This window comes from Bufo bufo, chromosome 2 (genome assembly GCF_905171765.1).
Source record: "Bufo bufo chromosome 2, aBufBuf1.1, whole genome shotgun sequence".
Lineage (NCBI taxonomy): Eukaryota > Metazoa > Chordata > Amphibia > Anura > Bufonidae > Bufo > Bufo bufo.
The window spans coordinates 254,772,851-254,792,782 of NC_053390.1; the positions used below are offsets into that span (position 1 = coordinate 254,772,851).

The window sequence follows — 19,932 nt, forward strand, 5'->3', positions numbered from 1 at the left end:
AGGATTGAACAGTGTTCCATGAGATGTTAAGTTCTTGGGACATTTTTTTTTTATAACCTAACCCTGCTTTACACTTCTCCACACCTTTATCCCTGACCTGTCTGGTGTGTTTCTTGGTTTTCATGATGCTGTTTGATCACTAATGTTCTCTAACAAACCTCTGAGGCCTTCACACAACAGCTGTGGTTATACTGAGAATACATTATACACAGGTGGACTCTATTTACTAAGTAGGTGACTTCTGAAGGTAGTTTGGTCACACTGGATCTTATTTAGGGGTATTAGAGTATCGGGGGCTGAATACAAATGCACACCACACTTTTCCAATTTTTATTTATGAAACATTTTGAAAACCATGTATCCTTTTCTTTTCACTTCACACATACTTACTACTTTGTGTTGGTCTATCACATAAAATCCCAAGAAAATACATTTTGTAGTTTTGGATGTAACGTGAAAATATGTGGAAAAGTTCAAGGGGTATGAGTACTTTTTAAGACACTGCATCTATGTAGGTGTGTAGATGACAAAAATCAACTAAAAGTTATTACTGTGTCTTGCATCTAGTGCAAGCAACCAAGCATCTTGCTCTGCTTTCTGATTCTCTGGTGTTAAGTGAAATACATCATTCTCTCGAGCCAAACTTTGTGTGTAGTGGGGGGTGCTAGAGCAGTTGTTAAAGGGGGGGAGGGATTTGGAGGTTTTTCATCCTGTTTATTCCAGGGTCAGTGAGTAAAGTGAAAGTTATTCTGCTCTTGAACAGGCAAATGAAAGGATATAGCAAAGCAAGAGAGGATTTATAAGGAAAGCGTGTAGCAACGAGTGAGGAATTCCTAGGAAATCTTTTTCTTTTTTGCAAAGAGTGTTTAGAGCTCCGTGACAAATAAGAAAATCCTGGTACAATGGCTTTATCTAAGAGGTTATGTTATTCTCTCATCATTTTGTTCTTTGTGGCTATTGTGATCATTATCCCCACAGTAATTTTACTTAGAAATTCCGGCTGTGAAGAAGGATTTGTTAATGGTGCGGTAGCTGCAGACTCTGAGATCTGCTCAAATATTGGCAGGTAGGTGGCATTTATACAGAATGACTCCTATTGAGAAGAATAATCTGTTTTCCGAGATAGACTGAATGAAAAATGTTTCCTTGAATAAAATGATCTGTCTGTAACTTCATTCTGCAAAAGTGTAATATGTTTTTAAAGGAAATTTCAAGGGAGATATTTATTTATTCATATAAAGCTTACTGATTCCACTGCCATTTCCGTTTCGATGTTGCTTCAGTCCCGGCTTATCTCTACTTCTCGACACGGAGGGGGAGATTTATCAAAACTGGTGCAAGGGAAAACTGGCTTAGTTGCCCAAAGCAGCCAATCAGATTCCACCTTTAATTTTTCAATGCTCCTTTGGAAAAATGAAATGGGAAACTAAGACAGTTTTCTTTTGCACCAGTTTTGATAAATCCCCCCTACAGTGTGTCAATATTGGACCAGAAAGTGGAGAGTAGCGATGAATGAAGCAGAGGCAGGGATCAGTGAGTAATGCTTATTTTTTAAAGGGAACCTATCACCAGGATTTTGTGTATAGAGCTGAGGACATGGGTTGCTAGATGGCCGCTAGCACATCCACAATACCCAGTCCCCATAGCTCTGTGTGCTTTTATTGTGGAAAAAAAAAAGATTTGATACATATGCAAATTAGGCTTATTGCACACGACCGTATGGCTTTTTCAGTGTTTTGCGGTCCGTTTTTTCACGGATCCGTTGTTCCGTTTTTTGTTTCCGTTGTGTTTCCGTTTTTGTTTTGTTTTTTCCGTTCCGTTTTTCCGTATGGCATATACAGTATACAGTAATTACATAGATAAAATTGGGCTGGGCATAACATTTTCAATAGATGGTTCAGCAAAAAACGGAACGGAAACGGAAGACATACGGATGCATTTCCGTATGTGTTCCGTTTTTTTTGAAGACTCATTGACTTGAATGGAGCCACGGACCGTGATTTGCAGGCAATAATAGGACATGTTCTATGTTAAAACGGAACGGAAAAACGGAAATACGGAAACGGAATGCATACGGAGTACATTCCGGTTTTTTTGCGGAACCATTGAAATGAATGGTTCCGTATACGGACCGTATACGAAACGCAAAAAACGGTCAGTAAACGGGGGAAAAAAACGGCCGTGTGCATGAGGCCTTACCCTGAGATGAGTCCTGTCCCTGACTCATCTCACATACAGGACTCATCTCAGGTTAATTTGTATATGAATCAAATCGTTTTTTGTTTTTTTTTCCACAATAAAAGCACACAGAGCTATGGGGACTGGGTATTGTGGATGTGCTAGCGGCCATCTAGCAACCCATGTCCTCAGCTCTATTCACAAAATCCCGGTGACAGGATCCCTTTAATAAAAAATAAAAAAACGAGTTTTCCAGTCTGTAGACATTGATTGCCTATCCTCAGGATTAGTTATTAATATTATGTCTGTGGGGGTTCTACCCTGACCTCCATCCTCACCGATCAGCTGTTGTCAAAATAGTGGACAGAGCCAGTTGTAGAGGTCTGTATCCATTCTGTAGTGGCTACATGAATGGGAGCTGAGCTGCAGTATACTGGCACAGCCGCTACTTCCCACTAAGACACACCCCCTTGTTGAGGAATGTGCAAAATGTTCTAAGGGTGCATTTACCAAACTGTATGTATTTTGCAGTCCGCAAAATGCAGATCCACCAGAAATACAGATGACGTCTGTGTTGCATCCGTTTTTTTTTGTAACATTGCCTATCCTTGTCTGCAAAATAGACAAGAATAGGACAGGTTCTATCTTTTTTGCGGGACTGCGGAATGGACATACGGATACGGACATCACGCAGTGTGCTGTCTGCATTTTTTGGGGACCCATTGAAATGAATGGGTTCGCATCCTAAAGTTTATGCTCTGGCCACTAAGCCTAAATAATAGGTGTCATTTCTTGGTCTGTACAGATCACTTTACTGCAGTTACCTGCCTATCTGTCAGCTTTATCCCCATTCACTTCTAATGGATGGCTCTGTAGCATTCACTTGAACAGACGGAGCCGTCCCATAGAAGTGAATGGGGACGCCATACTTATAATCTGCTCACCGCTGCAGTTGCTGCGGCGAGCAGGTAATCAGAGCAGAGAAGGCAGTGCTCGTATGAGCGCTGCCTTCTCTTCAAACATCTGATCGATGGGAGTGTCAGGAATCGGACCCCCGCCGATCTGATATTGATGACATATCCTCAACGATAGGTCATCCATAGTAAAAAGCGGACAACCCCTTTAAGAGCAACTTAGGCAAGATGGCCGCCCCCATAATCATGTTTAGAAAATCCTCAATCAGAAAAAAACTGATTAGAAAAAAAGATATGTTTTGCTATCTGGTATTAGCAGGCAGATAACATTTTTGGTGATGCATTTCCTTTAAGCCAGAATTCTAGTGTTCTTAGCTATCTTGTCCGGGGGAGTGAAGCATGACTAAGGTTACACGTGTTGCTGCATACCATTGAGCTGTATGTTTTTGCGTTACATGTTAATATAATAAGGATAGGCTTAAACACAGACCAATCAGACTGATCTTATTATCTTTTACATGGGTTGATGGTCAGGAACACGTGTTTGTATGAATGTTTATTTGACCACTTATTGCCCTGTGCAAACATGCCACCAAAAACTCGTCATCATATGCTGCTGACAACTGAACACTGTAGGAATGAATGATCGTAATATCACACTAATGGTGCTTGAAAGTTTGCGAACCCTTCAGAATATTCTATATTTTTGCCTAAATTTGACCTTTTTTTTTTTATGAAACATAGAATGTGTCGGCAGATAAGAACCATTTGGCCCATCTAGTCTGCCCAATATACTGAATACTATGGATAGCCCCCGGCCCTATCTTATATGAAGGATGGCCTTATACCTATCCCATGCATGCTTAAACCCCTTCACTGTATTTGCAGCTGCCACTTCTGCAGGAAGGCTATTCCATGCATCCACTACTCTCTCAGTAAAGTAATACTTCCTTATATTACTTTTAAACCTTTGCCCCTCTAATTTAAAACTGTGTCCTCTTGAGGTAGTTTTTCTTCTTTTAAATATGCTCTCTTCCTTTACCGAGTTGATTCCCTTTATGTATTTAAAAGTTTCTATCATATCCCCTCTGTCTCTTCTTTCTTCCAAGCTATACATATTAAGGTCCTTTAACCTTTCCTGGTAAGTTTTATCCTGCAATCCATGTACTAGTTTAGTAGCTCTTCTCTGAACTCTCTCTAGAGTATCAATATCCTTCTGGAGATATGGTCTCCAGTACTGAGCACAATACTCCAAGTGAGGTCTCACCAGTGTTCTGTACAGCGGCATAAGCACTTCACTCTTTCTACTGCTTATACCTCTCCCTATACATCCAAGCATTCTGCTGGCATTTCGTGCTGCTCTATTACATTGTCTTCCCACCTTTAAGTCTTCTGAAATAATTACTCCTAAATCCCTTTCCTCAGATACTGAGGTCAGGACTGTGTCAAATATTCTATATTCTGCCCTTGGGTTTTTACGCCCCAGGTGCATTATCTTTCACTTATCCACATTAAATTTCAGTTTCCAGAGTTCTGACCATTCTTCTAGTTTTCCTAAATCCTTTTCCATTTGGCGTTTCCCTCCAGGAACATCAACCCTGTTACATATCTTTGTGTCATCAGCAAAAAGACAAACCTTACCAGCGAGGCCTTTTGCAATATCACTTATGAAGATATTAAACAAAATCGGTCCCAGTACAGATCCCTGTGGAACCCCACTGGTAACATTACCTTGTTTTAAATGTTCTCCATTGACTACAACCCTCTGTTGTCTGTCACTCAGCCACTGCCTAATCCACTCAACAATATGGGAGTCCATGCTCAATGACTGCAGTTTATTGATAAGTCTTCTATGTGGGACAGTGTCAAAAGCCTTACTAAAATCTAGATATGCGATGTCTACTGCACCTCCACCGTCTATTATTTTATTCACCCAGTCAAAAAAATCTATAAGTAGACCTACAGTAAAACGACATGAGATTTTCACACAAATCCAAAAAGTAGATAAAGATAACCACCAAATCAAACAAATGAGTCAAAGACATGGACATTTATTTTTTGGAGAAAATGATCCAATATCACATTTATGTGAATGGCAAAAGTATGTGAACCTATGGATTAGCAGATCATTTATAGGTGAAATTAGAGTCAGGTGTTTTCAATCAATGGTATGAGAATCAGGTGCGAGACTGCAACCTGTTTTATATAAAGAACAGGGAACTTCTTTTCCTAGAACTCTACATTGTGCTGTTCCTCTGTTATTCCTCCTAAAAAAAAACTGACACATGGGTGTTACTAGTTGGGGTGTGGTCTAGAATTTTCATATTTTATTGGGAATAGAATTATTTACTGAAACAGACAAATTAAGAGAGGTGCAATGACCTCTTTAAATGTGATCATAAGGGTATCAGCACAACACTAGTGTGGACATAATAACGGGTTACAGCACTCCAGGATAAAATTTAAAGGGAATCTGTCACCTGTACTCACAGGGCAGCATAGTAGTGCCAGATCTGCTGATATTAGCGGGTTGTCACTTCTGGACTAGAATCCAGTACTTTTACAGTACTGAGAGGGGGAACCCCACAGCGCTGTGAGACAGATGAGTTTGATGGGACTCATGGCCCAGCCCTTCCCCTGCCTCCTGCCCATAACTGTCAGGTTACTTTAATGTTGCTGTCAGTAATGCAAAAGTACTGAACACTAGCCCAGAAGTGACAGCACACTGAATTCTGCAGCCTGGTCTGTCACTACACAGTGCTGCCCTCAGCAGAGCGACTGATGTACAGATTCCTAGGAAATCCATGGACTTTCTATCAGTCTGTATAGGGCTCACTTGGAGACATATCACTATGAAATGTCAGAAGTTTGTGAAAATGGTCAGATCAGCAGTGGGGAAAAAAAAAAACTTTTTCTTCCTTTTTGGCATTGGAATTGCCATTCTTGTGAGGTATAATAATGAGAATTTGTGTTGCGAAGAGTATCGCTCCTGTACACCCTTCTCCGGTAATTGCGGCTGTATTTTTATTCTTACTGTAAACCAGTGAACTGTTTGTTACCAGCAGGACATAGTTTACTGCTCTGACCAACCCAACACATTGTATCAGGTTAAGATGGAATGTCCTCTACAAATGACACTCAGGGCAGTTGTAGCTCGTCTGCTTCCTGAAATACATTGTGCAAGAAACAGGCCTGATTTATTTAAAAGACACTTAGACTGTTGTAGGAAGTTGAAGAAAAAACAGGAAAGTCCACACTTCCTCCATGTCAATTATAGTAATTAAGAGTTACAGAGAAACTACTAATTAAGAGGATAGACTGATAGACCCATGGGTGTCTGCTGTTTCATACAGCAGACACTGGGGGTAGAGTCCATGATCAGTGATAATGCAGATCACTGACTTTTAACCCCTCAGATGTCATGGTCAATTGCAACCATGGCATCTGACCAGTTTTTCCTGGGAGCGTTGCTCTCCTGGAGACTAAACAGTGTCCTATAGTGTGCAAGCACGGCCACCGCTGCTGGATTACAGGGTGGTCATAACCATGGAAACGAGCGGTGTATAGTGCGACTGAAAAATGAATCAGGCCAACAATTATAGTTTTGGATGGACTAGAGGCAGGACGGATCCGACAGGCTGTTCACCCGACAAAACAGCTTGCCGGAGGTCCGTGCCGCTAGTGTGAAATGAGCCTTACCTAGCAAAAAATTGAATAAAAAGCAATCAAAAAGTCCCCACAAAAAGTATCCCTAACACAGCTCCATAGATATACATAGTTTTCAAAGTTTTTTTGACTTTTTTAAAGTATTAAAACACAGGAAAAACTATAATTGTGGTATTGCTGTAATTATACTGATCTACAGAATGAACATAACATGTCAGTTTTACCACATTGGAAACGCTGTGAAAACAAAGCTGTTACAGGAAAATATGGCTTTTAGCCAGAACCTCAGCCTGATGACCACACAAATATATGCCTAATAATTGGATATAGTGTATATTGATATCCAGTGGTATTCACCCATTGAGTGATATCAGTATGGCCAGTAGCCATTTGTCATTGTGTCCCTTGTTAGCATATCAAAGGCAGGAAAGGCACATTGTAAAAGCAGTTAGACAACATTCTTGTGGCCAACAGATTGGGAAGATATTTGGGTGGTCACAGGGTGGAGTCAGGAGGCCACAGAGTGGGACAATGATAGAGTGTGGAGGTGGCAGCAGCAGCATCAGGAGGCAACAGAGTGGCACAATGACAGTGTGGAGGTGGCAGCAGCATCAGGAGGCCACAGAATGAAAAGGTGTCATAGTGTGGAGGTGGCAGCAGAATCAGGAGACCACAGAGTGGCAAGGTGACATAGTGTGGAGGTGGAGGCAGCATCAGGAGACCACAGATTGGCAAGGTGACATAGTGTGGAGGTGGCAGCAGCATCAGGAGACCACAGAGTGGCAAAGTGACATAGTGTGGAGGTGGCAGCAGCATCAGGAGACCACAGAGTGACCCGGTGACAGAATGGGGAGGTGGGTGGCAATACCAGTACCAGCTGAAGATAGCGGGTGAAAGAAGGAGCACTTGGCATCAGATGTGTGGCATCAGGCGGGTGGCAGCATCAGTTGAGGCAGGTAGCCAGAAGAAACCGGTCTCTTTTGTCAAAGTGTTGGTGTGGCACCATGGATGATCTTGTCTGATGCATCAGGCATTGGTGGGTGGAAATCTTGGCTAATCCATGCCTGATTCATCTTGACAAAGGTCAGTCTCTCCACATTTTGGGTAGACAGACAAGTTCTTCTTGGGGTAACTATGGCCCCCACCGCACTAAACACCCGCTCTGATGCCACACTACTGGCCGGGCAGGACAGCTTTTCCAGGGCAAACTCTGCCAGTTTTGGCCACAATTCCAGTTTGGCTGTGGATCTTCAATGTGGGGTGGCAGGGTGCTGTTCAAGTATGCCACCACCTGCTGGTTCAGGTCCTGCTCCAGGTCTAGCTGCTGCTGGTGAGTAGTTCCACTAGGCTGGTGAAGAAAGCTGCTCATCAGCGACTCTAGACTCAAGATGGTGCTGCTGATGGAGCTGGAACTGCTCCTACCACCCCACCCACCACAGCAGCCATGGCAGAGGAACATGAGGGCAGAGGGCCCCCTGGTCAGACCTGCGAGAGGATGGACCATGGTGCAGATAGACAGCGGTCAGTTGACTGCATAGGATGTCTCTATAGTAGTTCAGTTTTTCCTCCCTCTCAGCGGGTGTAAAAAAGGCCCCCATTTTGGACTGGTAGTGAGGGTACAACAAGGTGGAGAGCCAGAAGTCATCCCTCTGCCGAATGGTGAAAATTCGGCTGTCACTATGCAAGCAAGTGAGCATGCATCGGGCCATTTGTGCAAGTGACTTGGAGGCACTCCCTGCCTCCACCTCCACTGCATACTGCCACCTGTGTCTGGGTCGAAGTTACACAGGGCAGTACTCCTATCCGCTTGGATCATCAAGAAATCGTTAATGGCCTTTCTCTGTTCGTATAGTCGGTCCAACATATGGAGGGTGGAATTCCAACGGGTGGAAACGTCGCATATCAGCCTATGTTGGGGGATGCTGTTCTCCCGCTGCACTTCTGCCGCTGCAGCTCAAGGACGGTGTGCTTTGCGGTGTACGAGTGGCTGAAGTGCATGCAAAGTTTTCTGCCCATTTTTAGGATGTCTTGCAGATGGGTGGAAGACTTCAGGACCCGCTTGACAACCAGATTGAAAACTTGTGCCATGGTTCAGCCCTCCTTGACGCAGCACCAACATCGTGTTTTTCCCGTCGTCGGTCACCATGGTTCCAATTTTCAGTTATCGCGGAAGAAAGCCAGGATTCGATTTCTTGATAAAGGTCATGGAGCAGTTCCTCCCCTGTGTGACTCAGTTCGCCCAGGCAAACAAGGTGCAAAACAGCGTAACACATGTGGTATGCTGGAGGGGCACTGTGAATTGTCCCTGCAGGCTGAGGACACGGTGGAGGATGAGGAAGCAGAGACGGACATTGTTGCAGGACCAACGGCATGAGAACATGGAGGGAGAAGCGGCGTCACCTGGCCAAGTTGCTGGTGTTGCTGTGCAGGTACCACATTCACCCAGCGGGCCGTAAAGGACATGTACTGTCACTGACCGTAGTTACAGCACCACACTTTGGCGCTGCCGTGCACTTTTGCAGACACCAACAGGCTCAAGGACTGGCCCACTTTCTGTTCTACATACGTGTGCAGGGCTGGTACTGCCTTCTTGGCAAAGAAATGACGACTTGGAACTCTCCACCTCGGCTCGGTACAAGCCATCAATTCTCTGAAAGGTGCAGAGTCCACCACTTGGAAAGGGAGGGACTGCAGCACCAGCAACTTGGCCAGGTGCACATTCAGCTTCTGCGCCGTTGGATGAGTGCACGCATACTGTTGTCTCTTGGCAATCGCTTCGGTGATCGATTGCAGACGGAATGACTGATGAAGAGGAGGAGCAGGAGCATCAGGACCAGCAGATGATGGGAAGGACACACAGCTCCCTTCGGCTGAGGTGGTGGAGCCTTGATTGCCTGAAATCAGGTGCGTGCCACTACGTGATGCAGCTGTTGCTGTGAACCAACATTAGCACCCTGGCCACGCTTTACCTTCTGCCCACAGATTCTACAAATGGCCATGTTCACCTCCTCTGCCAGCTTAACAAAAAACTGCCACACCGCTGAGTAGGTGATTTTACCCCCAACACTCCGCACTGACTGACTGCTACCGTTGCTGTTTTCGTGAACCGCTGCACCACTACTTTTCGCGCAGGTAGGTTCCTGCAAAGTGGGTGGTCTACCCCGGGCACATTTGGCTCCCGACATCCCACTGCTGCCACCCTGCTGACTCCCGGTCACAATAGCGACTTGCTGGCTCCGCCACTATCTCACGGGCAAGCTGCCACCCTCTTCTCCCGATGATGATGAAGCCCCTAATTCACCCGGCTCTCAAGTGCGATCAGGTACATCATAATCATTGAGTACTGTCTGCTCGTCACTGATGTCCTCCTCAACGGTCTCTGAGTCAGGAGCCTGACCGCTCGCAGCACCAGCTCCAACGCCACTCTCCTCATCACTACTTGCCCGCCTACCGGAAAAAGCGGCAGATGTCTCCTCCACATCTTGGATGGCCAGTAGCTGCTGACTGTCCTCTAGTAGCTCGTCCTCACTGTATAGTAGAGCTAAGCCCACAGCATATAATACTTGTCTGGCTAAGGGAACAAAAAAGGACTGAGGCAGGTTGAGGACAGGTGGGGGCACAGGGCTAGCTCCCGGGCCATGCCAACTAAGGGTTGTGTCTGACGAACCCACCGACTCTTGGCTGGGGGTGTCTGATGTCACTTGGGATGAAGTGGATGACCGAGTCAACCATTCAAGAATGAGTTGCTGGTCCAGACACGACCGCTAGATGACAGTGGGAGCTCAGGCCTCTCGCTGTGACTCCTGCTGCCACACCCCCTTACTCTGCTGCGCCAGAAACATTTAGGCATCTGCCACTGCTCTATGCAGGGCCTGGCACTTCTCTGTCTGACATACTGTCAGATCAAATAAATAAATAAAAAGGAAATGAAAACACCCCAAAAAAAGTCTGTAATTTTCTCACTTCACCACACAACGGCTAATAAGTCCTTTTTTCTTTCCACTTATACGCGACAAAGAAGGCTTTAGAACATATAACTGCACCACTGAATAGCAAATAGGCCCTTACATTTCTCCACTTATACACGCCACAATAGGCTTTAGAACATATAACTGCACCGCTGAACGGCAAATAATATATGTTTTTATGCCACTTAATACACGCCAAAAAGGGCTTTAAAACATTAAACTGCACCGCTGAACGGCAAATAGGCCCTTACTTTTTACCACTTTAACACTCCACAAAAAGCTTTAGAACATATAACTGCACCGCAGAACGGCAAATAATATATATTTTTTGCCAGTAATACACGCCAAAAAGTGCTGTAATTTTCTCACTTCACCACACAATGGCAAATACTTTTTTTGTGCCACTAATACATGCCAAAAAGGGCTTTAGAACTTATAACTGCACCGCTGAATAGCAAATGGGCCCTTACTTTTTTCCACTTATACACGCCACAAAAAGCTTTAGAACATATAACAGCGTGAGATCACAGAGCGCCCTCACGCTGTGCGCAGCCTTTACAGCCGATGACCAGCAAGTGTTGAGTACAGAGCCTTCACTGTTTCCTGGTCCTCCGGTACTAATGAGCGCTTCCATAACAGGAGCGCTCATTAGTATTTCCCCCAATTTTTTTGGGGGAAAAATGAGTCTTATGGGGCGAAAAATAAGGTATATATTTTTTTGCAGCTAATACACACCAAAAAGGGCTGTAATTTTCTCACCACACAACGGCAAATGCTTTTTTTTGTGCCACTAATACACGCAAAAAGGACTTTAGAACATATAACTGCTCCGCTGAACGGCAAATAATATATATTTTTGTGCCAGTAATACATGCCAAAAAGGGCTTTAGAACATATAACTCAACATTTCTATATAAATTTTTCTCTAAATTTATTGTTCTACATGTCTTTGATAAAAAAAATGCAATAAGTGTATATTTATTGGTTTGCGCAAAAGTTATAGCGTTTACAAACTATGGTTCAAAAATGTGAATTTCCGCATTTTGAAGCAGCTCTGACTTTCTGAGCACCTGTCATGTTTCCTGAGGTTCTACAATGCCCAGACAGTAGAAATACCCCACAAATGACCCCATTTCGGAAAGTAGACACCCTAAGGTATTCGCTGATGGGCATAGTGAGTTCATAGAACTTTTTATTTTTTGTCACAAGTTAGCGGAAAATGATGATATATTTATTTTTTATTTTTTTCCTTATAAAATCTCATATTCCACTAACTTGTGACAAAAAATAAAAACTTCCATGAACTCACTATGCCCATCACGAAATACCTTGGAGTGTCTTCTTTCCAAAATGGGGTCACTTGTGGGGTATTTATACTGCCCTGGCATTTTAGGGGACCTAAAGCGTGAGAAGAAGTCTGGAATCCAAATGCGTAAAAAATGCCCTGTGAAATCCTAAAGGTGCTCTTTGGAATTTGGGCCCCTTTGCGCATCTTGGCTGCAAAAAAGTGTCACACATGTGGTATCGCCGTACTCAGAAGAAGTAGGGCAATGTGTTTTGGGGTGTATTTTTACATATACCCATGCTGGGTGAGAGAAATATCTCTCTAAAAGTCAACTTTTCCCATTTTTTTATACAAAGTTGTCATTTTAGAGAGATATTTCTCTCACCCAGCATGGGTATATGTAAAAAGACACCCCAATACACATTGCCCAACTTCTCCTGAGTACGGCGATACCACATGTGTGACACTTTTTTGCAGCCTAGGTGCGCAAAGGGGCCCAAATTCCTTTTAGGAGGGCATTTTTAGACATTTGGATTCCAGACTTCTTCTCACGCTTTAGGGCCCCTAAAATGCCAGGGCAGTATAAATACCCACATGTGACCCCATTTTGGAAAGAAGACACCACAAGGTATTCCATGAGGGGCAAGGCGAGTTCATAGAAGATTTTTTTTTTTACACAAGTTAGCGGAAAATGATTTTAATTTTTTTTTCTCACAAAGTCTCCCTTTCCGCTAACTTGTGACAAAAAATAAAATCTCCCACGGACTCAATATGCCCCTTGGCATATGGGGTGTCTACTTTCCAAAATCGGGTCACATGTGGGGTATTTATACTGTCCTGGCATTTTAGGGGCCCTAAAACGTGAGAAGTCTGGAATATAAATGTCTAAAAATTTTTACGCATTTGGATTCCGTGAGGGGTATGGTGAGTTCATGTGAGATTTTATTTTTTGTCACAAGTTAGTGGAATATGAGACTTTGTAAGAAAAAAACCAAAAAAAAATCTTCTATGAACTCGCCATGTCCCTCAAAAGTAATCTTTTTATAGCGCAAGTGTGCGCACAAGATCAGGCCTGATCGGGCGAACACTGTGTTTTTTGTAGAGCCTATAGAACATTTCCTATTCTTGTCCGCAATTGCATTTTCTATAGTTCATAATGTGCGGATCCGCAAAATGCGGAAAGTACATTGCCGGTGTCCGTGTTTGCGGATCCGCAAAACACATACTGACGTCTGAATGGAGCCTTACAGGGGGGGGGTGATCAATGACAGGGGGGTGATCAGAGAGTCTATATGGGGGGATCACCCCCCTGTCATTGATCACCCCCCTGTAAGGCTCCATTCAGACGTCCGTATGTGTTTTGCGTATCCGTGGATCTGATCCGCAAAACACATACGGACGTCTGAATGGAGCCTTACAGGGGGGTGATCAATGACAGGGGGTGATCAGGGAGTCTATATGGGGTGATCACCCCCCTGTCATTGATCACCCCCCTGTAAGGCTCCATTCAGATGTCCGTATGTGTTTTGCGGATGCGTGGATCCACGGATCTGCAAAACACATACGGACGTCTGAATGGAGCCTTACAGGGGGGTTAATAATAGGTTAATAAGTGACAGGGGGGGGTGTATTGTAGTGGTGTTTGGTGCTACTTTACAGAGCTGCCTGTGTCCTCTGGTGGTCGATCCAAGCAAAAGGGACCACCAGAGGACCAGGTAGCAGGTATATTAGACGCTGTTAATAAAACAGCGTCTAATATACCTTTCAGGGGTTAAAAAAATCGGATCTACAGCCTGCCAGCGAATGATCGCCGCTGGCAGGCTGTAGATCCACTAGTTTACCTGCCGATCCGGTGAACGCGCGTGCCTGTGTGCGCGCGTTCACAGGAAATCTCGCCTCTCGCGAGATGATGCATCGGCGCGTGAAGGAGGAATGAATCAGCCGCCTCCGGAACGTGATCCTGCGTTAGGCGGTCCGGAGGCGGTTAATAAAAACTGTTCTATCTTCTAACCTGTGGAAGAAAGATCATTAGGTTAATACTCACCCCTTACTTGCTCCGGTGATGCAGCTGTCCCTGCTGCACTCACACAGCTGCAGGCTCTTCTGCCCGGGTACAAGCTGGATTGTGAATATAGTAGTGAATGCAGCTAAACAAGAAAAGAAGCACGCGTATCCGGTCAGGGCGGTGGCACCCGCACAGCAAGGAATGGGTAAGTATTAACCTAACAATATTTCTTCCACAAAGCCCAGATAACCCCTTTAAACCAATAGATATGTTGTGGAAGGATGTGAATTGAGCAGTTCATGGGAGGAAACCCTCCAACAAAACAGAGTTGAAGCTGTTTTATATGGAGGAATGGGGTAACATTTCTCCAAGTCAATGTGCAGGACTAATCAACAATTACTGGAAATGTTTAGCTGTAGTTATTTGCCACTCACAGACATGTGATATTTGATCATTTTCCTCAATAAATAAATGACCAAGTGTAATATTTATGACTTATTTGTTTGATTATCTACCTACTTTTAGTGTGAAAATCTGATTAGTAGTTTTAGGCCAAATGTACGCAGAAATATAGAAAATTCTCGAGTATTCACAAACTTTCAAGCACTACTATAGATAGATAGCCCAGTCTTGATTTGTCTGTTTTGCTACTGGATGGCAAGAAACTATGCAGGACTCCTCTAATAAGAGCAGGAGTCGGCAACCAGTCATTCTTCATAAATCAATTGTCAACAGTCGCAAAGTAGATTGGGGGTGGTATTTCAGTTACTGCTGCAGAATATGGTTTATTCCATAGTATTTTTAATTTATTTTAAGCACTTATATAGCGCTACTCTGTACTCTATAGTAATTTTTTATTTTATGCACTTATATAACGCTACTCTGTAAAGCGCTACTCCACATCGCTTTACAGACATTAGCATCAAGCTGTCCCCAATGGGGCTTGCAATCTAAGGTGGTTAAATTGTATCCACCTTGCATGGTCTTCATAGAACCAGGTACTGCCCGTAACACGTTGAGACATGGACACTAGTTTGGGAAGGGGGTGGGCTCCACTGTCTAGTGTATTATTGTGTTAGTGTGCATCCTGCAGCTCCATAGACTCTCTTTAACCAATGATATAATGGTGAATAGAATCTGTTAGACAGATTCTAAGGGGCCGAGTGATGCACACTGACGCGCAGCCACATAACATTTATAAAGGCAGAGGGCCGGGGTAATCGACTTGAGATGAAGGTGCAACGGGTTATCCAAACTCTGCTTTGGTGCCTAAACGCTGTTAGCGTGCAGGGCTGTCTATGGGAAGGAGTCACAATTCAAGTGTGGTAGAGTTTAGTCAAGTGTAGGATAAATCATCAATATCAGATTGGTGGGGACATACACCGTGTACCACCACGGCTTTGCCACCTCTTTTGGTTACCTGCTGGCTGTGTCCACAGTGTAGTTTGATTCGCTGGCGACTGGATTGCATGGGAGCTGAGCTGCAGTGCCCCAGCAAGTCCACCAATCAGTGGATGGAAGCTTGTGCTGATCAAAGGGGTTGCGGGGTGTTGGATACCCACAGATTTTTATATTACAGTATAAAATGTTTTTAAGTAATGTTAAAAAAAAGAAAAAATGTGTTGCAATAAATGAGCAGGCTTTTTATGACCCCTTGAAGTTCCAGCAGTAGATTTTCACCTAAATAAGCCTGTTTACCCTTGCTCTAGTCTAGAAAAACTGAATTTTGCCGACAAGTAGTAAAGGAATTGGCCCAAGAGTCATAGGAATGGCATAGCTGGATAACAAACACCGGGCCCTTCAGTGCGGAGTTGCATAAACAACACAATAATCAAGGGTTCAGTTAAATTCTTGCTATGGGGACTGCCAAGCGAATGGAAAGTATGGTCACATGTCCATAAGAGAGACATTAAGACCCCAGCTTATGAAATGTCTCATTATGAATGGTAAAAAATGCATCAATTGATCAAAATAAGTTTCTTAGTATTGATGCCAGAAAATGTTCAGCAGACCATAATTGTTTGTCAATCCATCAAAGTAAAGATAGAAAACAATATTTTAGTTCATTGACTCAATAAAGCTCCCAGAAAACCTACATATAAATACTATTCCTATTTATCTGTGGTCCTAAGTACCTAATGCCTGGCCACCTTGTGGCCTATCATCCAGTACTTTGCCCAGTATCCGGCTCTTAACAATCCAGCTACAGAGCATCAAGAACCTATTGATCAAGTATGACATGTTTTAGTTCCTATTGATATAGTTGGAAAATGATCAGTAGTATCTTGCAACCAAATGGCATCTTGACACCAAATGTTAGTCTATGAGTCTGACATTATCAAATTTGAAGAGGTATGCCAGTAACAACAAGTCATCCCCTACATAAGGGATAACAGCTGGATTATTGGGGGTCCTGTTTCCCATATATGGAGTGGCAGTCGTTAATGTGTGCTGCCATATCCAATCGTCTCTATGGGATGACTAGAGATAGATGAGTACTTCGTGCTCCAGCATTGTGCATGCTTGACTATTCCATTAGGGGACACATAGCCCCCATTCTCAAGATCAATAGGATTCCCAGCAGTCAAAGCATTTGTTAGGGGGCAACATGTTTTACCAGGAATCCCGCTTTAACTTCTAGAGCCTGCACCTTTATTAGATTGCAGTTGCTTCTTTCCCTAAAATTTAAAGACTCACCAGTAAATGTTAATTTTAAAGGTTGTTTAAATGTTTTTTCTCTTTAGGCACAGAAAGGTAGGGGAAAAATTCCATGATGTTCACCATTTCAACATCCTTAAAGCATTTTTCTCAAATTTGTTATCCACTCTAGTGGGAGCCTTCAGTCGTTTCTAGATCTCACTTATTAAGGGCTCCCCTCCTCACTAGCCAGTGGTGACTGCACGACCTTCCCCACATCTGCCTGCAGCTAGTTAGTTAAGCCTCATGCAGACGACCGTGGAACACGATCCGTGAGATACCGGACAGGCATTGCAGGAGTGCACGGCGTCATTGGTTGCTATGACGCCGTGCCCTTCTGCAATGCTAGTCCGGTTCCACAGACTTCTGCATGAGGCTTTACTCTGTGTCGGGGATACAGAACAATTATTCAAAGTCAGCACTGGCCACGCTGATCACAGTCAATTTAACACCCCAATTGAACAGCAGATTACAACACAATCACGGTCAATATAGCATGAGGAGGGGAGAGAAAATATATAAGCGTAGTACAGATGTTAATTTCTAAAAATATAGAGGAGCAAGCAGGGAGGGAAAAATATTTAACCCCAGCCATCTACACAGTGAGCACTGCTCTGTACTGTGTAGATAAACATGCCTTAGCAATGCTAACTTAGAGAGTGCTGCTAAAGAACATTTCAAGTTTTCTCATATAAATGTTCTCTAAATAGTGTATTAGAAACATTTTCCCTATCACTGTCCCTACGCTTTAGAAGAAAAAATAAAAATAAATTGCAGTTACACTTTAAGAAAAGTTTGGGTCAGTTCCTGTCAGGCATGTCAGGTTAGGGCCACACAGGACCAGTGCTAGGTCAATGCAACTAAGATTATTATAGCATGTGTCTGATGCAATAAATTAATTACATGCTATGTATTTAAATAGAACAGTGTGATATAGATAGTGATACCCTCTTATTGCTTTATTACAGACATCAGCCAGCCACATGTTCCCATTGTGTTAAACAATTCAGTCTTTTTTCACATTTGAAGTTTATAAGAATTATGATTCTCCCAAACTTCACAATGACGTCAATAAAGCTTTTAGAAGCATGATTCAGCTTGGCCAGACTCTAAACTCTCAAGCAAAAAATTACAGATATAAGCAAATCATTGGGCAGGCTGCCATGAGGTTTCTGGAAGGTATTGGTCTTACTTCACCAGCTTTGATAAATCTCCCCTATGTTTTTAGCCTGATTGAGCTGACTGACCATGGCTTAAGAAGGATCTTGCACAGAAAAATTAACCATGGTGGAATTCATGAAGAATAGGGGTGATTATTTGAACCCATTTGGAAATAAACAGGAGGATCCACTAACCTTTATTTAAACAAATAAACAAAACAAGAAAAAAATCTGCACAAATTTAAGGGCATGATGGGGGATATGGCATATGGCCTTTGAGACAGTAAATCTTGTTTTTTTTTCTAAACTCTTAGCAGAAAAAGTTCCTGATAAATTGTTGCAGCTAATTGTGGTGAAGCATACATTCTTTAACCAAATGAAGATTTCAAAAACACAGTTAAAGGGGTTACCTTGGAAAAGATAATGATGACCTATCCTCAGGATAGGTCACATTATCACATTGATGGAGGTCCGAGTCCCGACACCCCTGCCCATCAGCTGTTTCAGGAAGCTGCAGTGCTCACTGAGATCTGGTGAGTGGTGTGACCTCCTGGCGGCTTAACAAACAGAGCTCTGTATATTGTATAGTGGCTGTCCTTGGTATTACAGCTCAGCCCCATTGCCTTGAAAAGGTTTGAACGGCAACTAGGCCACGTGACTGATGTATGGTGATGTCACTGGCCTAGGAAGAGGATGTAGCACTTATAGACCACCTAGCCTCTTCTAATAAATGATCGGCGGAGGTCCCCAGGGTCAGACCCCCGCTGATCTGATATTGATGACCTAACCTGAGGATAAGTCATCAATATCTTTTCCTGGATAACACCTTTAATAGACTTTATACAATGCAAATAGGTTATTGAAGATGGGATATTTTAAAACCCATTCTAATCTCTAATTGTGAGAGTTACATAACTTTTGGGAATAAAAGGGTAAGGAACAAGAAAAAAAAACTATGTGGATAAATAGAAATGTAAAGGAAGCAATAAATTACAAAAAGAAAGCATTTAAATCACTAAAACAGGAGGGTAGCGAGGAAGCATTGAAAAACTAAAAGGAAAAAATAGAATATGTAAATAAAAGCAGCCAAACTAGAGACATAGAGATTCATTGCCAAAGAGAGTAAAACTAACTCTAAAATGTTCTTTAATTTTAGAAATTTTAAAAAGTATAAATCTGAAGGTGTCGGCCCTTTATAGAGTGATGAAGGTGGATTTGCAGAGAGCGATGAGGAGAAAGCAAAGCTATTAAATACTTTTTTCTACACGGTATTCACTGAAGAAAATAAACTATCAGATGAAATGCAGAATGTACCAGGAGGAAGTGCATCAGTGTCTTAAAAAGATTAAAATAGACAAATCGCCGGGACCAGATGATATACACTGTTGTATCCTAAGAGAATTAAGTAATGTCATAGATAGACCCATAGCTAATGTGGTGCCAGTATTCAAAAAGGGGTCAAAAACAGAGGCCGGAAACTATAGGTCAGTAACTTTAAGATCTGTCATTGGTAAACTGTTTGAAGGTTTTCTAAGAGATGCTATCTTTTAGTACTTCAATGAAAATAAGTGAATAATGCAGTATCAGCATGGCTTCATGAGGGATTGGTCATGTCAAACTAATTTAATCAGTTTCTATGAGGAGGCAAGTTCTAGACTTGATCGGTGTGAGTTAATGGATGTCATATATCTTGACTTCTCCAAAGCATTTGATATTGTGCCACATAAAAGGTTAGTATATAAAATGAGAATGCTTGGACTGGGGGAAAATATCTGTATGTGGGTAAGTAACTGGCTCAGTAATAAAAAACTGAGGGTGGTTATTAACGGTACACACTCAGATTGGGTCACCGTCACTAGTGGAGTACCTCATGGGTCAGTATTGGGCCCTATTCTCTTCAATATTTTATTAATAATCTTGTAGAAGGCTTGCACAGTAGATTTTTTACAGATGACATTAAAGTGTGTAAATGAATTAACACAGAAGAGGACAGTATACTACTACAGAGGGATCTGGATAGATTTGAGGCTTGGGAAGAGAAGTGACAGATGAGGTTTAA

The 19,932-nt window shown here is 42.9% G+C and overlaps 1 protein-coding gene across 1 annotated transcript in view; it reads left to right on the forward strand.

The window, feature by feature from the left end:
* The first annotated feature begins 775 nt into the window (after positions 1 to 775).
* Positions 776 to 19,932, forward strand: part of GGT5 (gamma-glutamyltransferase 5) — a 130,344-nt gene continuing 111,187 nt past the window's right edge. The window contains 1 exon segment of the mRNA XM_040419672.1: positions 776 to 1,066. Coding sequence (XP_040275606.1) covers positions 903 to 1,066 — 164 coding nt within the window. The 5' untranslated portion in view covers positions 776 to 902.